This window comes from Sus scrofa, chromosome 8 (assembly GCF_054392235.1).
Source record: "Sus scrofa isolate SSC_HxYL_T2T_F1_AM1 chromosome 8, Sscrofa_HxYL_maternal_Yorkshire_Landrace_v2.0, whole genome shotgun sequence".
Lineage (NCBI taxonomy): Eukaryota > Metazoa > Chordata > Mammalia > Artiodactyla > Suidae > Sus > Sus scrofa.
In genome coordinates this window covers 81279143-81297956 of record NC_139390.1, presented here as the reverse complement: position 1 = coordinate 81297956, position 18814 = coordinate 81279143, and the positions used below count along the sequence as shown (strand labels likewise).

The 18814-nt window shown below is 42.6% G+C and overlaps 1 protein-coding gene across 1 annotated transcript in view; it reads right to left on the bottom strand.

Annotated features, from left to right (window-relative positions):
* DCHS2 (dachsous cadherin-related 2) overlaps positions 1 to 18814 on the bottom strand; it is a 272388-nt gene that overhangs the window by 89091 nt on the left and 164483 nt on the right. Inside the window, exons 4-6 of the mRNA XM_021101485.2 lie at positions 6240 to 6476; positions 3957 to 4973; positions 594 to 781 (exon numbers count right to left, since the gene is read on the bottom strand). Of these exons, the coding sequence (XP_020957144.2) occupies positions 594 to 781; positions 3957 to 4973; positions 6240 to 6476 (1442 nt within the window). The remainder of the gene's footprint in view (positions 1 to 593; positions 782 to 3956; positions 4974 to 6239; positions 6477 to 18814) is intronic.

Here is an 18814-nt window from a genome sequence, read left to right as displayed (position 1 = left end):
ATAGTAATGTAGCATATTAACTAACCTATTAACATAGAAATAGCTCATTAACATATGGGCAGTGTGTTAACTAACATATTAACATTAAGATGAAGTTATGCTAATTTATTATCTGTGTTATAACATATACAAAAACATGGAAATGAACAAGCTCACAGAAATAAAAACAGAAGTCACTGCATGTGCCCCAAAAGAACAAATGTCACAATCTCTGGGTGCATGAACTTCCTCACTTTAAAGACTGTTCTCCCATCTTTAATCATCTTAGACAGGTGTCTGAATAGCCCACAGGGAGCTCTAAGCAAAGAGAGGCATGCAAATCACTGAAAACACAATCCAGGTCTGACAGTGAGGTACATGATGTTAGCACATAATGGACAGAAAGCCCTTATTGTAAAACTACTGCGTGTGTGACCACAAATAGCACATACAAACATTTTTCTTTTTTTAAATTGGGGGGCTGGCTTATGCATAGCTTTCTAGATTTTCTAGAGCAGTATGCATTTCCCCACCAAGACTGGATAAATTCATGCTTTTACCACAAGATGGTGCTCAAAACAAGCAGCTCAGAAGACTGCAAATCTTCCGAATACCTTGATGTGTAATTCCTTCCCAGGGAGGCACTGCGGGAAATAGGGCTTGTTATCATTGATGTCGGTCACTGAGACATACACCAAGGCGGTGGCGTTCCGAGGAGGGAAACCGTGGTCGGTCACTAGGACGGTCAGCTGGTGATGCACCTGCTGCTCCTGATCCAGTGCCACCCAACTGAGAAGTTCTCCTGTGGAGCGCAGAGCAGCACGAAAGAGGTTGTCAACTCTACTAGAACTCTGGTATTCTGAACCACATCCAAACCAATTCCCAGAAAGGAAAATCAGACATAAAGCTCTGAGAATCGACCACGACTTCCAAGAGCAGGTACATCAGCGGTCTGGCTCTCTGTTGAGTTATCTGAAGTTTCTCCGGCCACCTTCAATTTATCATTCTCTGTAGTTCATTATCTACCATCTACCATTGGGACTAAAAAATATATTCATAAATACAAAAGATGTAATACTCTTGGAATTCAGTAATTCTAATTCAGAAGATTCAGAATGGAGTTCCCCGGTGGCTCAGGGAGTTAAGCATCCAATGTTGTCACTGTTGTAGCTCTGGTTACTGCTGTGGCATAGGTTTGATTCCTGGAACTTCCACATGCTCAGGCAAGGCAAAAATAAAAAATAAAAATAAAATGAAATGACAGCATATCCCCCTTCACACTAAATCTACAGAAAGCACCTCAGCATTGATCTCACAAGTCCTGGGTTTGGGTCCCTGTTTCTCCACCTCGGACAAGCAAGGATTTCTCTGAGCTTACTTCCTAGGGCTATTGAAAACTAATGCAATCAAATTCAAAAGTACCCTCTAGCTGAAAATTATTATGAATGTCGAAGTTGTTATCATTCCTTTAAAAGAATGGCAAAATGTCTTCATGAAAAACAAATACATTCCTAGGCAATGGTTCATCTTTCATGTAAAGAGTTATGTATTGTTATCTCAACATATATCTGTAGCCAACTATTACATTCAGTATGGATAGACAACGAGGTCCTACTGTGTAGCACATGGAACTATATCCAGTCTCCTGGGATAGACTGTGATGGAAAGGAATATAATAAAAACGTACATATGCAAAACTAAGTCACTCCACTGCACAGCAGAAATCAGCACAACACTGTAAATTAACCACACATTAATATGTGTGTATAGCGGTATCTGTGACTTTCCAAAAAACTCTTAAGGCTTTACAAGCCATATTTTGCAAATTCTTGCTTGTTTTCTAGGCAACTTCCCCACGTTTCTTTTTTTTTTTTTTTTTTTTTTTGTCTTTTTAGGGACACACCCACGGCACATGGAGATTCCCAGGCTAGGGGTCAAAATGGAGCTGTAGCTGCCACCATATGCCACGGCCACAGCAACATGGGATCCGAGCCAAGTCTGCAATCTACACCACAGCTCATGGCAATGCCAGATCCTTAAGCCTTCAGTGAATGAGGCCAGGGATTGAACCTGCGTCCTCACGGATGCTAGTCGGGCTCATTACTGCTGAGCCACTACAGGAACTCCCCTTTATACACTTTAACTCTTCACCCCCAAGAGCAAGACATGGAGCCTGGTGGGACTTCTCCCCTGTTCAAGGTAAGGAAGGTGAGCCCCAAGGTGAAGTTTCTTGCTTAAAGCCAGACAACAGTTCTAGGAATGGACACTGGCTCTTCTGAAGCTGTACTACTTGTGGAAGAGAGCAGAGGGTGGAGGAACCAACTGCATATTTTAATTTATTAAAAAAAAAAAATACTAGGGAGTCCCTATTGTGGCTCAGCAGTTACAAACTCAGCTAGTATCTATGAGGACGTGGGTTCCATCCCTGGCCTCGCTCAGTGGGTTAAGGATCTGGGTGTTGCCGTGAGCTGTGGTGTAGGTCGCAGATGCATCTAGGATCTGCTATGGCTGTGGCTGTGGCTGTGGTGTAGGCCAGCAGCTGCAGCACCAATTTGACCCCTAGCCTGGAAGTTTCCTTATGCTAAGGGCGCAGCCCTAAAAAGCAAAATAATAATAATAATGATAATAAATTACTGAGTGAAATAGAAGACCGAGAAAGCTATCTAGCATGTTAAAGTAAAGAGCAAACAGGGCCATCCTGCCCAGCCTCGCCCTTTGTGCCCTGAGGTGGGAGGAGGGGTGGGGGTGGGAGAGGGGTGGGGGAGGGGTGGGAGTAGGGGTGGGGTGGGGGACGGGTGGGGTCCCAGCTCTGGAGTGAAAGGGAGCTGAGATTCAGCCTGCAATGGCCTTGGCAGGCCTGTGCCCTGTTGTAAAGCTCCATCCGTTGGAGGAAGGGGTATCATTTCAAAACCCAAGCACTTGGAAGGTAACTACAACTGAAGTCCAATTCTGTCTCACTACGTAGCAAGAGGCACCACTTATAAAGGGGATGACATGAGTGGTGCCTCCTGGGACTATGCAAAATGGGGACCTTCGTACCTTCTTCTAGTTCCTTGACCTTGGGCATGTTACTTGAGCCACTTGAGTCTCAGTTTCTCCAGCTATAAACATAGTTTACGTGCAGAGAGTTGCAGGAATTAAATAAAGTCCTTATCAATTTATACAATGTACATTTTAAAGTATAATAACATCTCATATTTAACTTCATAATTAAGCTTGAAAAGACCACAACGTAAATATCTGCTCTTTCCCCATGGTTCCCTCATCAAAATGAGAATGGGGAAATCTATCAAAAGAGTAATTATGAAATATCAACTAATGGATTATTTTCTAGTTTTTCATTGATAACATATTTTCTAAAATATTACTTGAAAAGTTTTAAAGACATCCACAAATGAGAAAGAATGGTTGAGGAGAAACATACTTTATATAAGGATTCATTCAGTCCAGTTCTGACTGTACCTCCAATTCAAAATAAGAACCATAATGAGAAGTATGAATCCTTTTAGGTAAAATTCTATTCAATTTTGACTTCACTTTAAAATCACAATAACATAATCAAACAAGGCATTGACTAAAACCTGTCATTTTAATTATGTTTGCACTAAGGTGATAATGAAGAGATCTGAGTTTTATCAATTCCAATTTTATTTTATTTATTATTATTATTGTTATTATTATTTGTCTTTTTGCCATTTCTTGGGCCGCTCCCGCAGCATATGGAGGTTCCCAGGCTAGGGGTCGAATCGGAGATGTAGCTGCCAGCCTACACCACAGCCACAGCAACCCGGGATCCGAGCCGTGTCTGCAACGTACACCACAGGTCAGGCAACGCCGGATCCTTAACCCACTGAGCAAGGCCAGGGATCGAACCTGCAGCCTCATGATTCCTGGTCAGATTTGTTAACCACTGAGCCACGACGGGACTCCTATCAATTCCAATTTTAAAGGCATAAGTGCAAACTACAAAATGTTACCTGTATTAGGATTCATCTTGAAGAATTTTCCATCAGACAAAAGGAAATATGACAGCTGTCCATTCTGGCTTGAGTCTCTGTCAATTGCTGTAATTTTGCCAATTACCCCTTGGGGAACAGGACTCTCCTCCACTTTCAAAAACATGACTTCATGCAAGAAGGTAGGGGAGTTGTCATTCTCATCCAGGATGTGAACAATGACTGAAGTGCTTACATTGTGAGACAATCTGTCCTCTGGGACCCAGGCAAACACTCTAAGATGATAGGTTTGTACGGATTCATAGTCCAGCGGTCGCCACAAATAAATCCAACCCGTGAAAGGGTGGACGCCAAATGCCCCCGAGTGAGTGCTGGGCTCCAGCGAGTACAGGATCTGTGGGAAGGTGCGCCGCGGGCCAAGTGGGGAGGCCTGGATCCTCAGGATGGGGGTCATCAGAGAGAGAGCCTCACTAACTTCCGCTTGGTAGACCAGATGCTCGAAAGTCAAGGACGGGCTTTGCGCTGGTTCCTCGATGATGATCGTGAGTGAGAACAGAGCTGCCCGAGGAGGAACGCCAAGATCCCGGGCCACGAGGGTCAGGGTGCACCTCCGCACCCCAGCGCCCCCCAGGCTTGCGTTAAGGTACACCACACCCTGGCCTGAGTCAATGGAAAAGATGCTCGGGTTCTGGCTGGCGATGGCATAGCGGATGAAGCCGTTGGGCCCGCTGTCCTGGTCGACCGCCCGGGCGCAGTACAAGGCTGTGCCAGGCTGTATGGTCGGGGGCACCGTAACCTCATCAGAGGCTTTGGGAAACACCGGGTCATTGTCATTGACATCGATGACAGTGATGGTAACCTCTGTGCTGCCGCAGGTTGAGGAGCTGCCGAGCTGCGCCTGGACCATGAGCACAACCACGGGCTGCATTTCGTGATCCAGAGGCTTTTGGGTTCGAATGGTGCCCAGCCACGGGTGAATGGAGAACTTTCCATCCAGATCGCCAGAGGCGATCCTGTAAAAAATGGGCTCTGAGGCATCTGAAGAGAAAAAAAATGAAAGAAAAAAGAGGAATCACGCGTGTCAAAAGAATATACCTACTGTAAACACTGAGAATGGGAAGCACTGGTGTACATCACAATCACAGAGAATACGATGCACTGCATCACATCTCGCTCTGCTCTTCAAAGCCTGCTGACAAGTGGTTTCAGATGCACTAGTGGATGAAGGTAATGCCCAATGGAGAAGGAGCAAGCTTTAATTAAAAGGGAGATATATTGGGAAAATAATGCAGATGACTGTTTTATATGCTGCTTTGTATATGAGATTACCCCGGTGTTTAAAAAGTCAATGTTTACAAAGTCAAGTTTACACCAATGTTTCTCTATGATATCCACCAATAAAAGGCGATACACTCTCCAAAAGTTAGGGAAGGAGAAAGGACAGGGTAGGGAGCAGGACAAGATCTTAGGGTGAGTTCACACCTAGGGATTTATCTTGCGGAGAAACTGCTACACGTTGCATAAGGATATTGCTTGAGTGTTATTTGGACTAGCAAACACGATGGTAAATCATTCAAATTGACAGCAAAAGGGAATTGTTTAGATAAAACATATTTCAGACTTCTCTTCATGGCTCAGCGGTTAACAAACCAGACTAGAATCCATGAGGATGCGGGTTGGATCCCTGGCCCCGCTCAGTGGGTTAAGGATCTGGCATTGCCGTGAGCTGTGGTATAGGCAGACGCGGCTCAGATCCTGCATTGCCACGGCTGTGGCATAGGCCGGCAGCTACAGCTCCAATTTGACCCCTAGCCTGGGAACCTCCATATGCTGCAGGTACGGCCTGAAAAAGCAAAACAACAACAACAACCAAAAACACATATTTCATATATAACTTGAAATACAAACCTTTTTTAATGAGCCAGAATGATGTCCAGTTACTTGGAAAACCGTCCATAATATAAAAGGGGGGGAGTAGCTATAGAACAACAAAGATAGTAGGATATATTTTCACAAAACATTTTTGGAACTTGTATATGTGTGCATGGGTGTGTGTGTGTGTGTGTGTGTGTGTGTGTGTGTGTTAGAAAGTGGGTTTAAAGCATCTACAACTTTTGTGATTAGAAAAAAAAAATACTGGAGGATAGAAATAATATTGAAAGAACAAGGAGCAAGCCATAAGTTGCATGGTCTCCATTCTTGTGTGGTGAAAAAGCAAGATTTACTTGCAACCGTACAAGCTAAGTAAGAAACGACAGGAAAGGTTCCACAGATGGATTTCGATGCAGCGCAAGAAGTACTTACTCGAGGGCTCCTTTGCTTTCACTGTTCCCACAGGACTGTCTTCAGGCACATCTTCATAAACGGAGAAAGCGTACCTGGGCCTTTCAAACTCAGCAGGTGCCAGAGTTGTCTGAAGAAGATGTATGGTGACTTCAGCATTAGTGACAGAGGTAAGCCCGCCACCATCTCGAGCACAGACCATCAGCAAAAGTGTTGCGGATTCCAAATGACTAAGAGTTGATGTTAAGTAAATAACCCCTGGGTAGGGGAAAGGAAGAAGTAAAAATCAGATAGCATGCAATATATACTGGGGAATATGACACCTGATCTGTTAAAGCCACTGTGATGGTTAAATTGACATATCCACTTGACTGGGTCACGGCATGCTTGAGTATCTGGTCAAATGTCATGTTGTGTGTTTCTGTAGGGTGTTTGTGGGTGAGAGTGACCTTTCAGTGGGTAGACTGTGTCAAGCAGATGGGTCTTCCTGCTGTAGATGGGCCTCACCTAATCAGTTGAAGGCCCCAGTAGAACGAAGGGCTGGTCCTCTCCCAAGAAAGGGAGAGTCCTCCTGCCTGACTGCCTTCGACTTGGGGCATGGGTCTTTCCCCTGCCTGTGGAGCTGAACGAAAACCTCTCAGCTCTTCCTGAGTCCTGACACTGCCAGCCTTCAGCCTGGAGCTATGCTCTTCCTTCCTTGGGCCTCACCTGCAGATCACCTGTTACCCTCCATCATCATATCACATGGCCAATTCCTTACAATAAATGTCTTTCTCTCTCTTCATCTATGTCTTTATATTTATATATCTCCTATTGGTTCCATTTCTTTGGAGAATCCTAACACATCTACTTTCCCATCAAAGAATTAGAGCATTTTTGCACAATCATGGTCCAGATTCTGTCCAGTAAGCAATATTTACTAGAGCTTAAACATTAGACACATTTAAGTTTGCAGGCTAGGAATCAAATCCAAGCCACAGCTACGACCTATACCACAGCTGTAGCAATGCCAGATCCTTAACCCACTGCACCACAATGGGAACTCCTGAAAATGTTAGTTGTATTTAACAAAAAATCAAGACAAACACAGAAACTTTTTTTTGTCTTTTGTCTTTTTAGGGTCGCACCTGCAGCACATGGAGGTTCCCAGGCTGGGGTCTAATTGTAGCTGTAGCCACCGGCCTACGCCAGAGCCATGGCAACCCACAGCACAGCTCACGGCAATGCCAGCTCCTTAACCACTGAGCGAAGCCAGGAATCGAACCTGCAACCTCATGGTTCCTAGTCAGATTTGTTTCTGCTGTGCCACAACAGGAACTCCGAAAACACACAAACTTTTAAACAGATTTACATACAAATACATGTGACTGAACTTTGTGGAACCTACCACAGCACAATTGGCCATAAGTATTAGTTAAATGAAGGGCTATTGTAGTTTTTGCCAGTTCATGAGAAACTGGCAAAAGGATCTGTTGCCAGTTTTCTAGGCATAAAAACAGTGACACTCACTCAGTTACTTTCTCTTTTCAGGTCAAATCTCCCCTCTTAGAACTGCAATTCCTTCTTCCCATTTCCACTAGAAACTTTGTGTATCTGACCTATTTATCTTCAACATAACACATCAGTATCTGATGCCAAGTATCTCATCGGATCTGCTCCAGACAAAACATCCCCATGTTCTTCTTATCTGACATGACTTTATGTTATTTCACTTGAAGTTCCTTTGCTCCAAGTTGATCAGGGAAAACCTGGTTCCAGATACAATCTGATTATAACAAAGACGGGTATCAATGCTCTTTGTTGGAATACATATAAAATACTAATGTAACCAAAATGTTATCACATCTGCTTTTAGCAGCCATTTTTATTTTATCTATTTTTTTATTTTTTTAATTTTTATTTATTTATTTTTTTTTAAATTTTTTTTCCCCACTGTGCCAAGTTACTCTTACATGTATACACTTTTTTTCCCATCCTTTGTTCTGTTGCAATATAAGTATCGAGACATAGTTCTCAATGCTACTCAGCAGGATCTCTTTGTAAATCCATTCCAAGTTGTATCTGATAACCCCAAGCTCCCGATCCCTCCCACTCCCTCCCTCTCCCATCAGGCAGCCACAAGTCTTTTCTCCAAGTCTATTATTTTCTTTTCTGTGGAAAGGTTCATTTGTGCTGTATATTAGATTCCAGTTATAAGTGATATCATATGGTATTTGTCTTTGTCTTTCTGACTCATTTCACTCAGTATGAGAGTCTCTAGTTCCATCCATGTTGCTGCAAAAGGCATTATGTCATTCCTTTTTATGGCTGAGTAGTATTCCATTGTGTATATATACCACATCTTCCTAATCCAATCATCTGTTGATGGGCATTTGGGTTGTTTCCATGTCTTGGCTATTGTGAAGAGTGCTTCAATGAACATGCAGGTGCATGTGTCTCTTTTAAGTAGAGTTTTGTCCGGATATATGCCCAAGAGTGGGATTGCGGGGTCATATGGAAGTTCTATGTATAGATTTCTAAGGTATCTCCAAACTGTTCTCCATAGTGGCTTAGCAGCCATTTTTAAATTGGGGTTCACACTGATGTGCTGGTCCCCCAAAGTGCTCAATACTCCTCACACTGATTTCTAAGATCTTTCCCTCCTATTGCTGATTAGCTTCAAACATTCTTTATTATTAAATTCTGTGCTTGATTAAAAAATAAAACTCCAGTAATACAAAAGTGTCTCATTGCAGAAGAAAATGAAAAGTCTCTCTATCCCCAATTCTCCCCTACTTCCTGGGCATATAGTATTCTAGAATTAATATTAATTATTAAGACATTTTTAAGGGTTTTATTTTCTACTCTTGATGATTATGACAATGAAAAGTTTAATGCCTGCCTTAGCTAGACCACAGACTGGTGTTCCTGGCTTCAGACTGACTCCTTCTAAATAATTTTTTTGGTCCTTTTGTCGTTTTAGGGCTTCACCCTCAGCATATGGAGGTTCCCAGGCTACGGGGCCAATCAGAGCTGTAGTCGCTGGCCTACACCACAGTCACAGCAATGCAGGATCCAAGCCTCCTTTGCGACCTACACCACAACTCATGGCAATGCCGGGTCCTTAACACACTGAGTGAGGCCAGGGATTAAACCTACGTTCTCATGGATGCTAGTCAGGTTCGTTAACCACTGAGCCACGATGGGAACTCCTAAATCATTTTTTTTATACTTGTGTTATAACAGTTTTCCTAGAACCCAAATCTAAACCTACCAGGGCTTCCCCCAGTTTGCAGGTGAAGTTCAAATGCCTTATAGGAATGACCAAGCCATTCATTAATTAGTGCATTTCCATCTCTAAGGCCCCATCTCACCACGCTGTACAGGACCTTCTGCTCTCAGCACAGTGAACTAATTTCCAGAAGAGACTTGCTCTTTTCCATTTGGATTGCTGCATTCCCCTTCTGCAACAACTTCATCTTTTTTCCTTTTTCATTTTAAGGATGCACCTGCGGCATATGTAAGTTGCCGGGGCCAGGGACCAAATGGGAGCCTCAGCTGCAGCCTACACCACAGCAACACTGGATCTGAGCCGCATCTGCAACCTACGCCCAAGCTTGCAGCAATGCTGGATCCTTAACCCGCTGAGCGAGGCCAGGGATCGAACCTGCATCCTCACAGAGACAACATCGTGTCTTTAGCCTGCTGAGCCACAATGGGAACTCCTTCATCTTTCTGACTTAATAATTTCTCAGTGATGTAAAAGCACAACTCCAAGTTCACCTGGTAGGTGGCCTTTTCTTACCTCCCACTTCGATTCAGGTACCACTCTTCCAAGATCCCCCAGTGGCCTGAGTACATGCACCTATTATACATTTAACAGCCTACTTTAATTAACAGTTTTTATCTTATCATTCATTCACTTATTCAGTAATTTACTCGATGGCTTATAGATAAAATCAAAAGAAAACATGCTGAAAATATATGAACAAGTTAGTATCCATAGTAACTGAAGAGTTCTGTAATAAAGATGAAAAATGACAAGTAAACCCAAAGTTAGGTCAGCAATGGAGAAGGACAAATAACAGATAAGGACGAATAAGGTGTGAATAAATAAAATAATGCTCAAACTCATTAAAAATAACAGAAATGCAAAATTAAAAACTACCTGTTGCTTCCGTCTCTAATGTCCACTAAAATTTTTGTGATAATACTCAGGGTTAATGAAGGATGTGGTATGTAGGTACACTGTCCAAAAGGCACTTTGGCAATATGTATCAAACAGTAAATTGTTCATATCCAATAATCTAGAAATCTACCCTGTACTTACGTAAGTTCTCTAAAATAAATGGACAGACTGTCCTTTACAATATTATAAATGACTTTAATATCCATCAAGAAAAGAATGAATGGCTCAGTCCATCGCATATTAATGCAGCAAGAATACTATGTGGTACCCAAAATGAATAGAGGAAAGATACAGGTTTTCATTAAAAAGATTTTACCTGCTATATTTTATATGAAAGATGAGTTGTAAAAATGAATCCGGAGTTCCCATCGTGGCTCAGCAGTAAAGAATCTAACTAGTATCCATGAGGATGCAGGTTCGATCCCTGGCCTCACTCAGTGGGTTAAGGATCTGGCACTGCCATGAGCTGTGCTGTAGGTCGCAGATTCAGCTTGGATCTGGCGTTGCTGTGGCTGTGGCGTAGACCACCAGCTGCAGGTCCAATTTGACCCTTAGCCTGGGAACTTCCATATGCCATTGGTGAGGGCCTAAAAAGCCCCCCCCCAAAAAAAGACTCTATAGTATAATCCCATATGTTAAAGAAGATTCAGTACTCCTTAAATATTTAAAAAACCATAGTATATCTCTACTGTGGAAAATTTGTGACGTGCTTCCAAGTGAGAATGTTAGGTTACAGAATATGTAAACTATAATTATAAACGGTAACATGTATACTTTGTGTGTGCATGCACACAGAAATATGCATACTTGAAAATATGAAAGGATCTGAACAACTATAAAGAGAGACCTCATCTATGTGGGCTGAGATTATGGGACTTTCTACTTCTTGCATTGCAATAGTTTTAATGAGCATATGTGTTATATTCTGAATTGTAACCACCTGAAATTCAATATGTTGAAGGTCTAACCCCCAGCATGTCTGTCCTTGGACTAAGGAAGTCATTAAGGTTAAATGGGGTCATAAGGGTGGATCCCTGGTCCTATAGGATTAGTGTCCTTATAAGAGGGACACCAGAGAGCTCGCTCTCACCCTATCATGTGAGAACAAAAGAGCCCTCACCAGAAATTAAATCAGGACCTTGATCTTAGGCTCCCAGCTTCTAGAATCCTGAGAAATAAATGTCTCTTGGTTAAAATACCCAGTCTGTGGTATTTTATAGCAGCTGAACTAAGGCAAAATGTTAACTCTGTAATTAGAAACATTTTAGAGCTAGATAGATAGATAGAGGTGTTTATATGGTATTCATAAAAAGAAGATATGTTTACTTTAAAAAATTTTTACTACCTCTGTTTAGAACTTGTACACTTAACATTCTATAATGAATATTTAGACTGGACATTAAAATGTGCATTTTTTAAATGACTGCACAAACATCTCAAAAAATAAGATTCCCAATTAAAAAAATAAGATTCTTATTATGTAAAAAGCTTCAAGGAGGTACAACAGTGGAAATGTCAGAAACAGCAAATGAAGATATTTAGGAGAGCTGCATTCAATTAAATGAATCTCTGATGTTGTGATAAATATGTGCTGTTTGAAAATGTGATTCCCAGATATAAACAAAAACGATGTCACGAATGCTCAAATTACCAGCAAAATATGCCCCAACATATGGTTAATTGTGAAATCTAATAAAATAAATATCTGCATTATATTCACTCTGCTATTTTAAAGCATCATCTCTGGTGAGAATCATCTCGTGTTTAATGACACCCATCCCCAAATTCCCAAAATGGTATTTTAAACGGAGATAGTTTCATGAGGAGGTTTGGGGTCTCAATGACCTGACAATGGGGAGCAAGGAGCAACACATATGTTACATAGTATTTTTGTTATTTTAACTCTGAAAGAAATAACAGAATGTTATTCCATGTAGCAAAATTAATTTTCTCCTTTCTTTGAGCAAAATTTCACTGATGACGGTCCATCTCATTTGTCATATTACAGGTTCTCAACAAACTTTATGGAAAGGCAAAGGGAAGAGAAAGGCAGATACTGTGATGAATACAGAGGGTTATACAAATAGAACTTAGTCAAGAAACTTCACCCTTAAGAAACCTACACTAACTGATCAATAACTAAAAGTCAACAAAGGTGATTCCCAGGATCTGGCAGTTACTGGTCAGCATGAGGTAGAAAGCTTTAAAACTCTATGTAAACCACAAAACACTACCTAATGTTAGCTACTGTAAAGAATGCTTAGCTTCGAACCTTGCTTACAGGAGAAATTCACAGAAATGAACTCATGGGGGGAGGGGCAGGAGTCCTACTTCACCAAAGGAAGGGTCTTGTTAAGAAAAATACAAATTTCAAGCCTTTTCAAACAATTATCACTGAATAAGTACCTGACTATACACAGTAAATCCTTCTGCTTTTAGTTTTTCACTAGATTTTGAAATGAAAATGAGCACTACTTACTCCTCCAGGTGTCATTTCAAAAAGTGTCAGAAGTATGGCCATTGCTCTAGGGTGTCTGCATTAAGATATTTTACACACACAGACACACCACATTTATATATGTATATATACCCACACATTCATATACATATAACTTTATATGTATATATAATATAGAAATGTTGATCTACCCTAAATGCCTCTGTAATGATGGGACAGTCAATACTCCATGACCGAGAAACCTGTTCATCAGTGCCAAGCTCCAAGTATTTTCACCACGCCACCCGGAACTGCACTGATTTCTGTGAAAGCCCACAGACCTATCCCCCAAATCTATCATAGCTTCACCTTCCTCGTTTATAAATTATGATGAGGACGATGAAATCCCTCAGCAGTCTCAGACCGAAGGTAACTACCTTCCAAAAATGTTCGGTTTTTTATATTAGCCATTTCCGGAAGCCCCAAATTTTAGGATTTCTAAAAGTTTTCAAAACATATTTACTCAATGAAGTCATCACACTCCACTAAGAAGCACCACCTGAAATAAGGCCACACAACCAGTAAACACACTTGTCTTTGAACGTGCATAGCTCTGCTGCACTATACAAAACAGTCTCTGATCGAAAGAGACTAGTATACATACTAGTATACTTGCATATGCATATCTTCTATTGTTTATTTAAATATATGCAAATGCTTGTTTCAGTCAGGAATCAATCAGGAAAACAGAGATCACTCTAGGAATGGCAGAGGTGATTTGACTAAAGGAACTGACTATACCTTCATGGGAAGTTAGAAGCGTAAGAAGAGGAGGATGAGTACTTCAGGAAGCAGAGGGCTTCTCCAGGGCTGCAGGGTCAGCAAGAAAGAGGCAGTGGCACCAAAAGGAAGAGGAAGATGAGCTGCAGTGGGTCTTGGAATTGTGGGGTGGAGCCGCATAGATGGTGCCTAATGCTTTAAGGCGTGTCCTCAAGCAGCAGATATTCAAGAGTCAGAGGGAGTGGCTCAGGGTGGTGTTCAAACCTTCATGCAAGGAGAGCAGGTGCTCAGATCACCTTGAGAAGGCATAGTGAGGGCAGTGCTTACACCCAAGGGGGCACCACGAGGCTGGTGCACCAGATGGTGGCACTCCTCATATTACAGGAAAATGAGATGCCGACACTTAGACATTGTGGAATAGAGACATAGATAAAAAATCTTACAGCAACAAGAGAAGAAAGACTAAGAAGCTATACGGGAACAATTCTTAGACTGACAGCAGACTTCTCAGTGGCAACAACAGGGGTCAGAAATGAATGAAGTAATGTTGTGAAAGGTACAGAAGGGAGTGAGAGGGACGGGGAGATTGGAGTTAGTAGATGCGAACTATTGCATTTGGAGTGGATAAGCAGTGAGATCTGCTGTAGAGCACAGGGAACTGTATCTAGTCACTTGTGATGGAACATGATGGAGCATAATGTGAGAAAAAGAATATATATATACATATATATACACATATACATATATACATATACATATACATATACACACACACACACACACACACACACACACACACACACACAGCTGGGTCACTTTGCTGTACAGCAAAACCTGACAGAACATTGTAAATCAACTGTAATCGAAAAAATAAAAAATCTTAAAAAAAAAAACAACTGCTTATCTAGAATTTTCTACCAGATAAGCTGTTTTAAAGGGTGAACATTGGATCAGTCAGGGTTCTCCAGAGAAACAAAAACCAATAATGGAAACAGAGATAGAAAGGAGAAAGAGAAAGAGAGAGAGAAGACAGAACAAGAGAGAAAGGAGGGAGGGGGAACAGAGATTTATTTTATTTTATTTTTTTTTTTTTTTGTCTTTTTGCTATTTCTTGGGCCGCTCCTGTGGCATATGGAGGTTCCCAGGCTAGGGGTCGAATCGGAGCTGCAGCTACCAGCCTACGCCAGAGCCACAGCAACGCGGGATCCGAGCCGCATCTGCCACCTACACCACAGCTCACGGCAACACCGGATCGTTAACCCACTGAGCAAGGGCGGGGACCGAACCTGCAACCTCATGGTTCCTAGTCGGATTCGTTAACCACTGCGCCACGACGGGAACTCCGAGATTTATTTTAAAGAACTGGCTCATGTGGGAGTTGGCAAGTCTGCCATTCGTAGGCCTGGCTGACAGGCTAGAAATTCCTGTAACCGTCTTGGGCTGGAAAGCAGTCTAGAGGCAGAATTCTTTCCTCCTCAGAGGACATCAGTCTTTCTTCCTAAGGCCTTCGACTGATCAGGTAAGGTCCACCCACATTCTGGAATATCTGCTTTACCCAAAGACTACTGAGTTCAATGTTAATCATCTACAAAATACCTTAACAGCAATATCGAGACTGATGTTCAACCAAGATCTAGGTACCATAGCCTAAGCAAGTTGTCATATGAAATTAATGATCACGAGCATAAAGTGAGACCAAGACAGATGGATAGTTTGTCTCCCTACAAACCATCACTGAAAGAATCACCAAAGGAAACATCTGTTTTCTGATATGAGGTACACTGACCAACACTGACCAACACTCCTCCTGAAAAAAATGGAAAAATACATCCTTTTAAAGGCATCCAAAAAATTGACATTAAAGAAGGTCAAAAATGAAGTTATGTCAGGAGCCTGGAGAATATTCGGCTTTGGCCTGCAGAATATCTACCAAACCCTAGTGTCCTTGAACTTTTCTTTTAATGACTTTTGGAATTCCTAGTATGGTTCAGCGGGTTAAGAACCTGACTAGTATCCATGAGGATGCGGGTTTGATCCCTGCACTTGCTCAGTGGGTTAAGGGTCCAGCTTTACTGTGCTGTGGTGTCAGCCGCAGCTGCAGCTCCAATTGGACCCCTAGCCTGCGAACTTCCATATGCTGTCGGTGCAGCCCTAAAAACACACACATACACACACAAAAAGACTTTGTGGAGCTTGGAGCAGAAAACAAGACCAGCACCTTTGGGGATGGGAGCAGGTTGGAGAGGGAGAATCTCACAAGAGTTCCTCCAGGAAAATTAGCCACAAAGCTTTCCATGTAAGAGGGAACTAGAAATAAGCCCCTTCCTCTTCAGTGAAAATTTATGACTTGAAACCTAGGGCTAAATAGAGGGATACAAGTTTCCTTTGAGAATTCCTAAACATAAGCCACTCTTCGCACTAGTTTAGAGCCTAAATTCACAACATAGGATGATGTGAACATTTTCAAGCCTAGAATTTAGTTTAAAACCGTCTAGACGGGTACTTTCCTAAGGCACTCGAGCAAGGGAAGCAAACACTTTCCCAAGGAACGCATCTTTATTCCCAGGGCTCGAAGAATTCTCTCAGCTAAAGTTGCAAGCCCGCAGGAGAAAAATCACACACCCCATGAGGAAGTATGTTAACAGGAGTGAGGACTGAGTCCCAAGGGAAGATTTGGACTGAAGAAGGAGGAGGAGGGGGAAGGAGGAGGAGGGGGAAGGAGGAGGAGGGGGAAGGAGGAGGGGGAAGAGGAGGAGGAGGGGGAGGGGGGAGGGAAGGGGGAGGAAGAGGGGAAGAGGGGGGAGGGGGGAGAGAAGGAGGAGGAGGGGGAAGAAGGAGGAGGAGGGGGAAGAAGGAGGAGGAGGGGGAAGGAGGGGCAGGAGGGGGAAGGAGGGGCAGGAGGGGGAAGGAGGGGCAGGAGGGGTGTCGGGAGACATGTTTCTACAATCTTTTCTTAGCCTCTTTGCTTCTATTTTCCAGGCTGAAAACTCCATCTTGTTCTGCTTTACCTTTACCCCATATTCCTGCTTGAAAAACAGTTGCAGTGCCAGTAAATAACTTAAGCTTAAGAACGAAGACCAAAAGGCATATGTTATTCACATGGTCAGCTGAATGAGGATGTAATGCGTTGGTCTAGGCATGCCAGACCTGTGCAGACTGGCACACTGTTTGCACAGCATGATATGTCCTGTTCTGTCCTCCTGGCCCCAGAGGGGTTATGAGTGTTAGCAGAATATGCATCAGCAAGGAGAACAAGGTGCAAACCTAGGCACGGAGAAGCACAATGATGATTCTCTAGATGCTACACATAGACAGCTAAAGCCAGGCTTCCTCAATGCTAATGACTGTAAAATGCCTAAAGGTCAGAATAAAAGCTTAACCAGCTACCAGCTATGTGAGTTTTAAAATAATAGAAGAACTATATCCTGCACCTACAACCCCCTCCTCACTTGATATCATCCTCAAGAGCACAATAAAAGCAGTGTGGTTTCTTGAGGCAGCGCTGTTGGTCCCTGAGACCTTGAGTCCCTGGTTCCCACCTTTAATTAAGATAATGTCTCTGTGTCTTGTTTTATGTTAACTTTTTTCTTAATTTTCCCAGCACCCTTCTTCAGCCCTCACCTGCTGAGCTGGTCTCCACAGAGGGGGAAGGAGGAGGAGGAGGGGGAGAGAGAAGAGGAGGAGGAGGGGGAAGGAGGGGAGGGGGGGAGGGGAAGGAGGAAGGGGGGGGGAGAAGGGGGTGAGGAGGAGGGGGAAGAAGAGGAGGAGGGGGAAGAGAAGAAAAGACAGTAGTTGGTAGAAAGAAAGAGCACAAAGCTTACAGGGAAGCATTGGCGCTGAGGCCACAGGTAAAGCAGGGCAGGTCAGGAAGGGCCTTGGAGATCATAACAACGACCTGGTCTTCAGCCAAAGAGCCGTGGAAAGGCGTCAAATGATGTGAGGCAGGAGAGTGAAACAATCAAATCTGTCTTTCTATATTTGAACAAGGTCCATTTTAGGCGTATATATATAGATGAATTTTAGGAGGACTCTTCTGAGCCAACAATGACTATTTTGGCATCAAAGCCACTGTTGTATAATGAAACAAGCTCTACTAGAGCCCAGGAAGATGCTAGTAAGTGTCTGTGAATGAACAGTCACCATTTCGAAAGGGAGAGTATTAGGATTAAGCTTGTCCTTCTATACGATGAATATTCAAAACATCCACTTTTAAAAACATTCACGTGCAGTTCCCATTGTGGCTCAGCGGTGAACGAACCCGACTAGGATCCATGAGGTTGCACATCCCATCCCTGGCCTCGCTTAGTTGGTTAAGGATCCAGCACTGCCTTGAGCTGTGGTGTAGGTCACAGACATGGCTCAGATCGAGAGTTGCCATGGCTGTGATGTAGGCCAGTAGCTACAGCTCCGATTTGACCCCTAGCCTGGGAACTTCCATATGATGCAGGCATGGCCCTAAAAACCAAAAGGAGAGAGAGACTAAATAAATAAATAAACATTTAAAAAAATAAATAAAAACATTCACATATGAAGAGGAGCTAGGAAACTCATTAACTTGAATCCAACATAAATAAACAGATATTACATATATACACATATTTATAAATATAATAATAAAACAGTAAATAAAATCAATAGTTCTCTTTGCCTGCATGTTTTCCAGCTTAAAACTTATGACATTTGGAGTTCCTGTCGTGGCGCAGTGGTTAACGAATCTGACTAGAAACCATGAGGTTTTGGGTTCGATCCCTGGCTTTGCTCAGTGGGTTAAGGATCTGGCATTGCTGTGAGCTGTAGTGTAGGTCGCAGACGCAGCTCAGATCCCGAGTTGCTGTGGCTCTGGCGTAGGCCGGTGGCTACAGCTCCGATTCGACCCCTAGCCTGGGAACCTCCATACGCTGAGGGAGCAGCCCAAGAAATGGCAAAAAGACACACACACAAAAAAAAACAAAAAAAACAAAAACTTATGATATTATAATTGAATACTTTAACATATGGTGATTATTTGGCTCTCATTTTTTCATGACACTTGCAAATTATCATTAACCACCAATTCAGGGGCCCTTCATAGATTTTTAACTATAAAATGGACACGTTGATTCATTTACAGAGCACTAGTTATTTTATGTTTTAATTCTTGAGTGCTTAGATTTATACATACCAATTATAATGTACAATCCTATTTGTCTACGCTCCTTATCGTGTCACTCA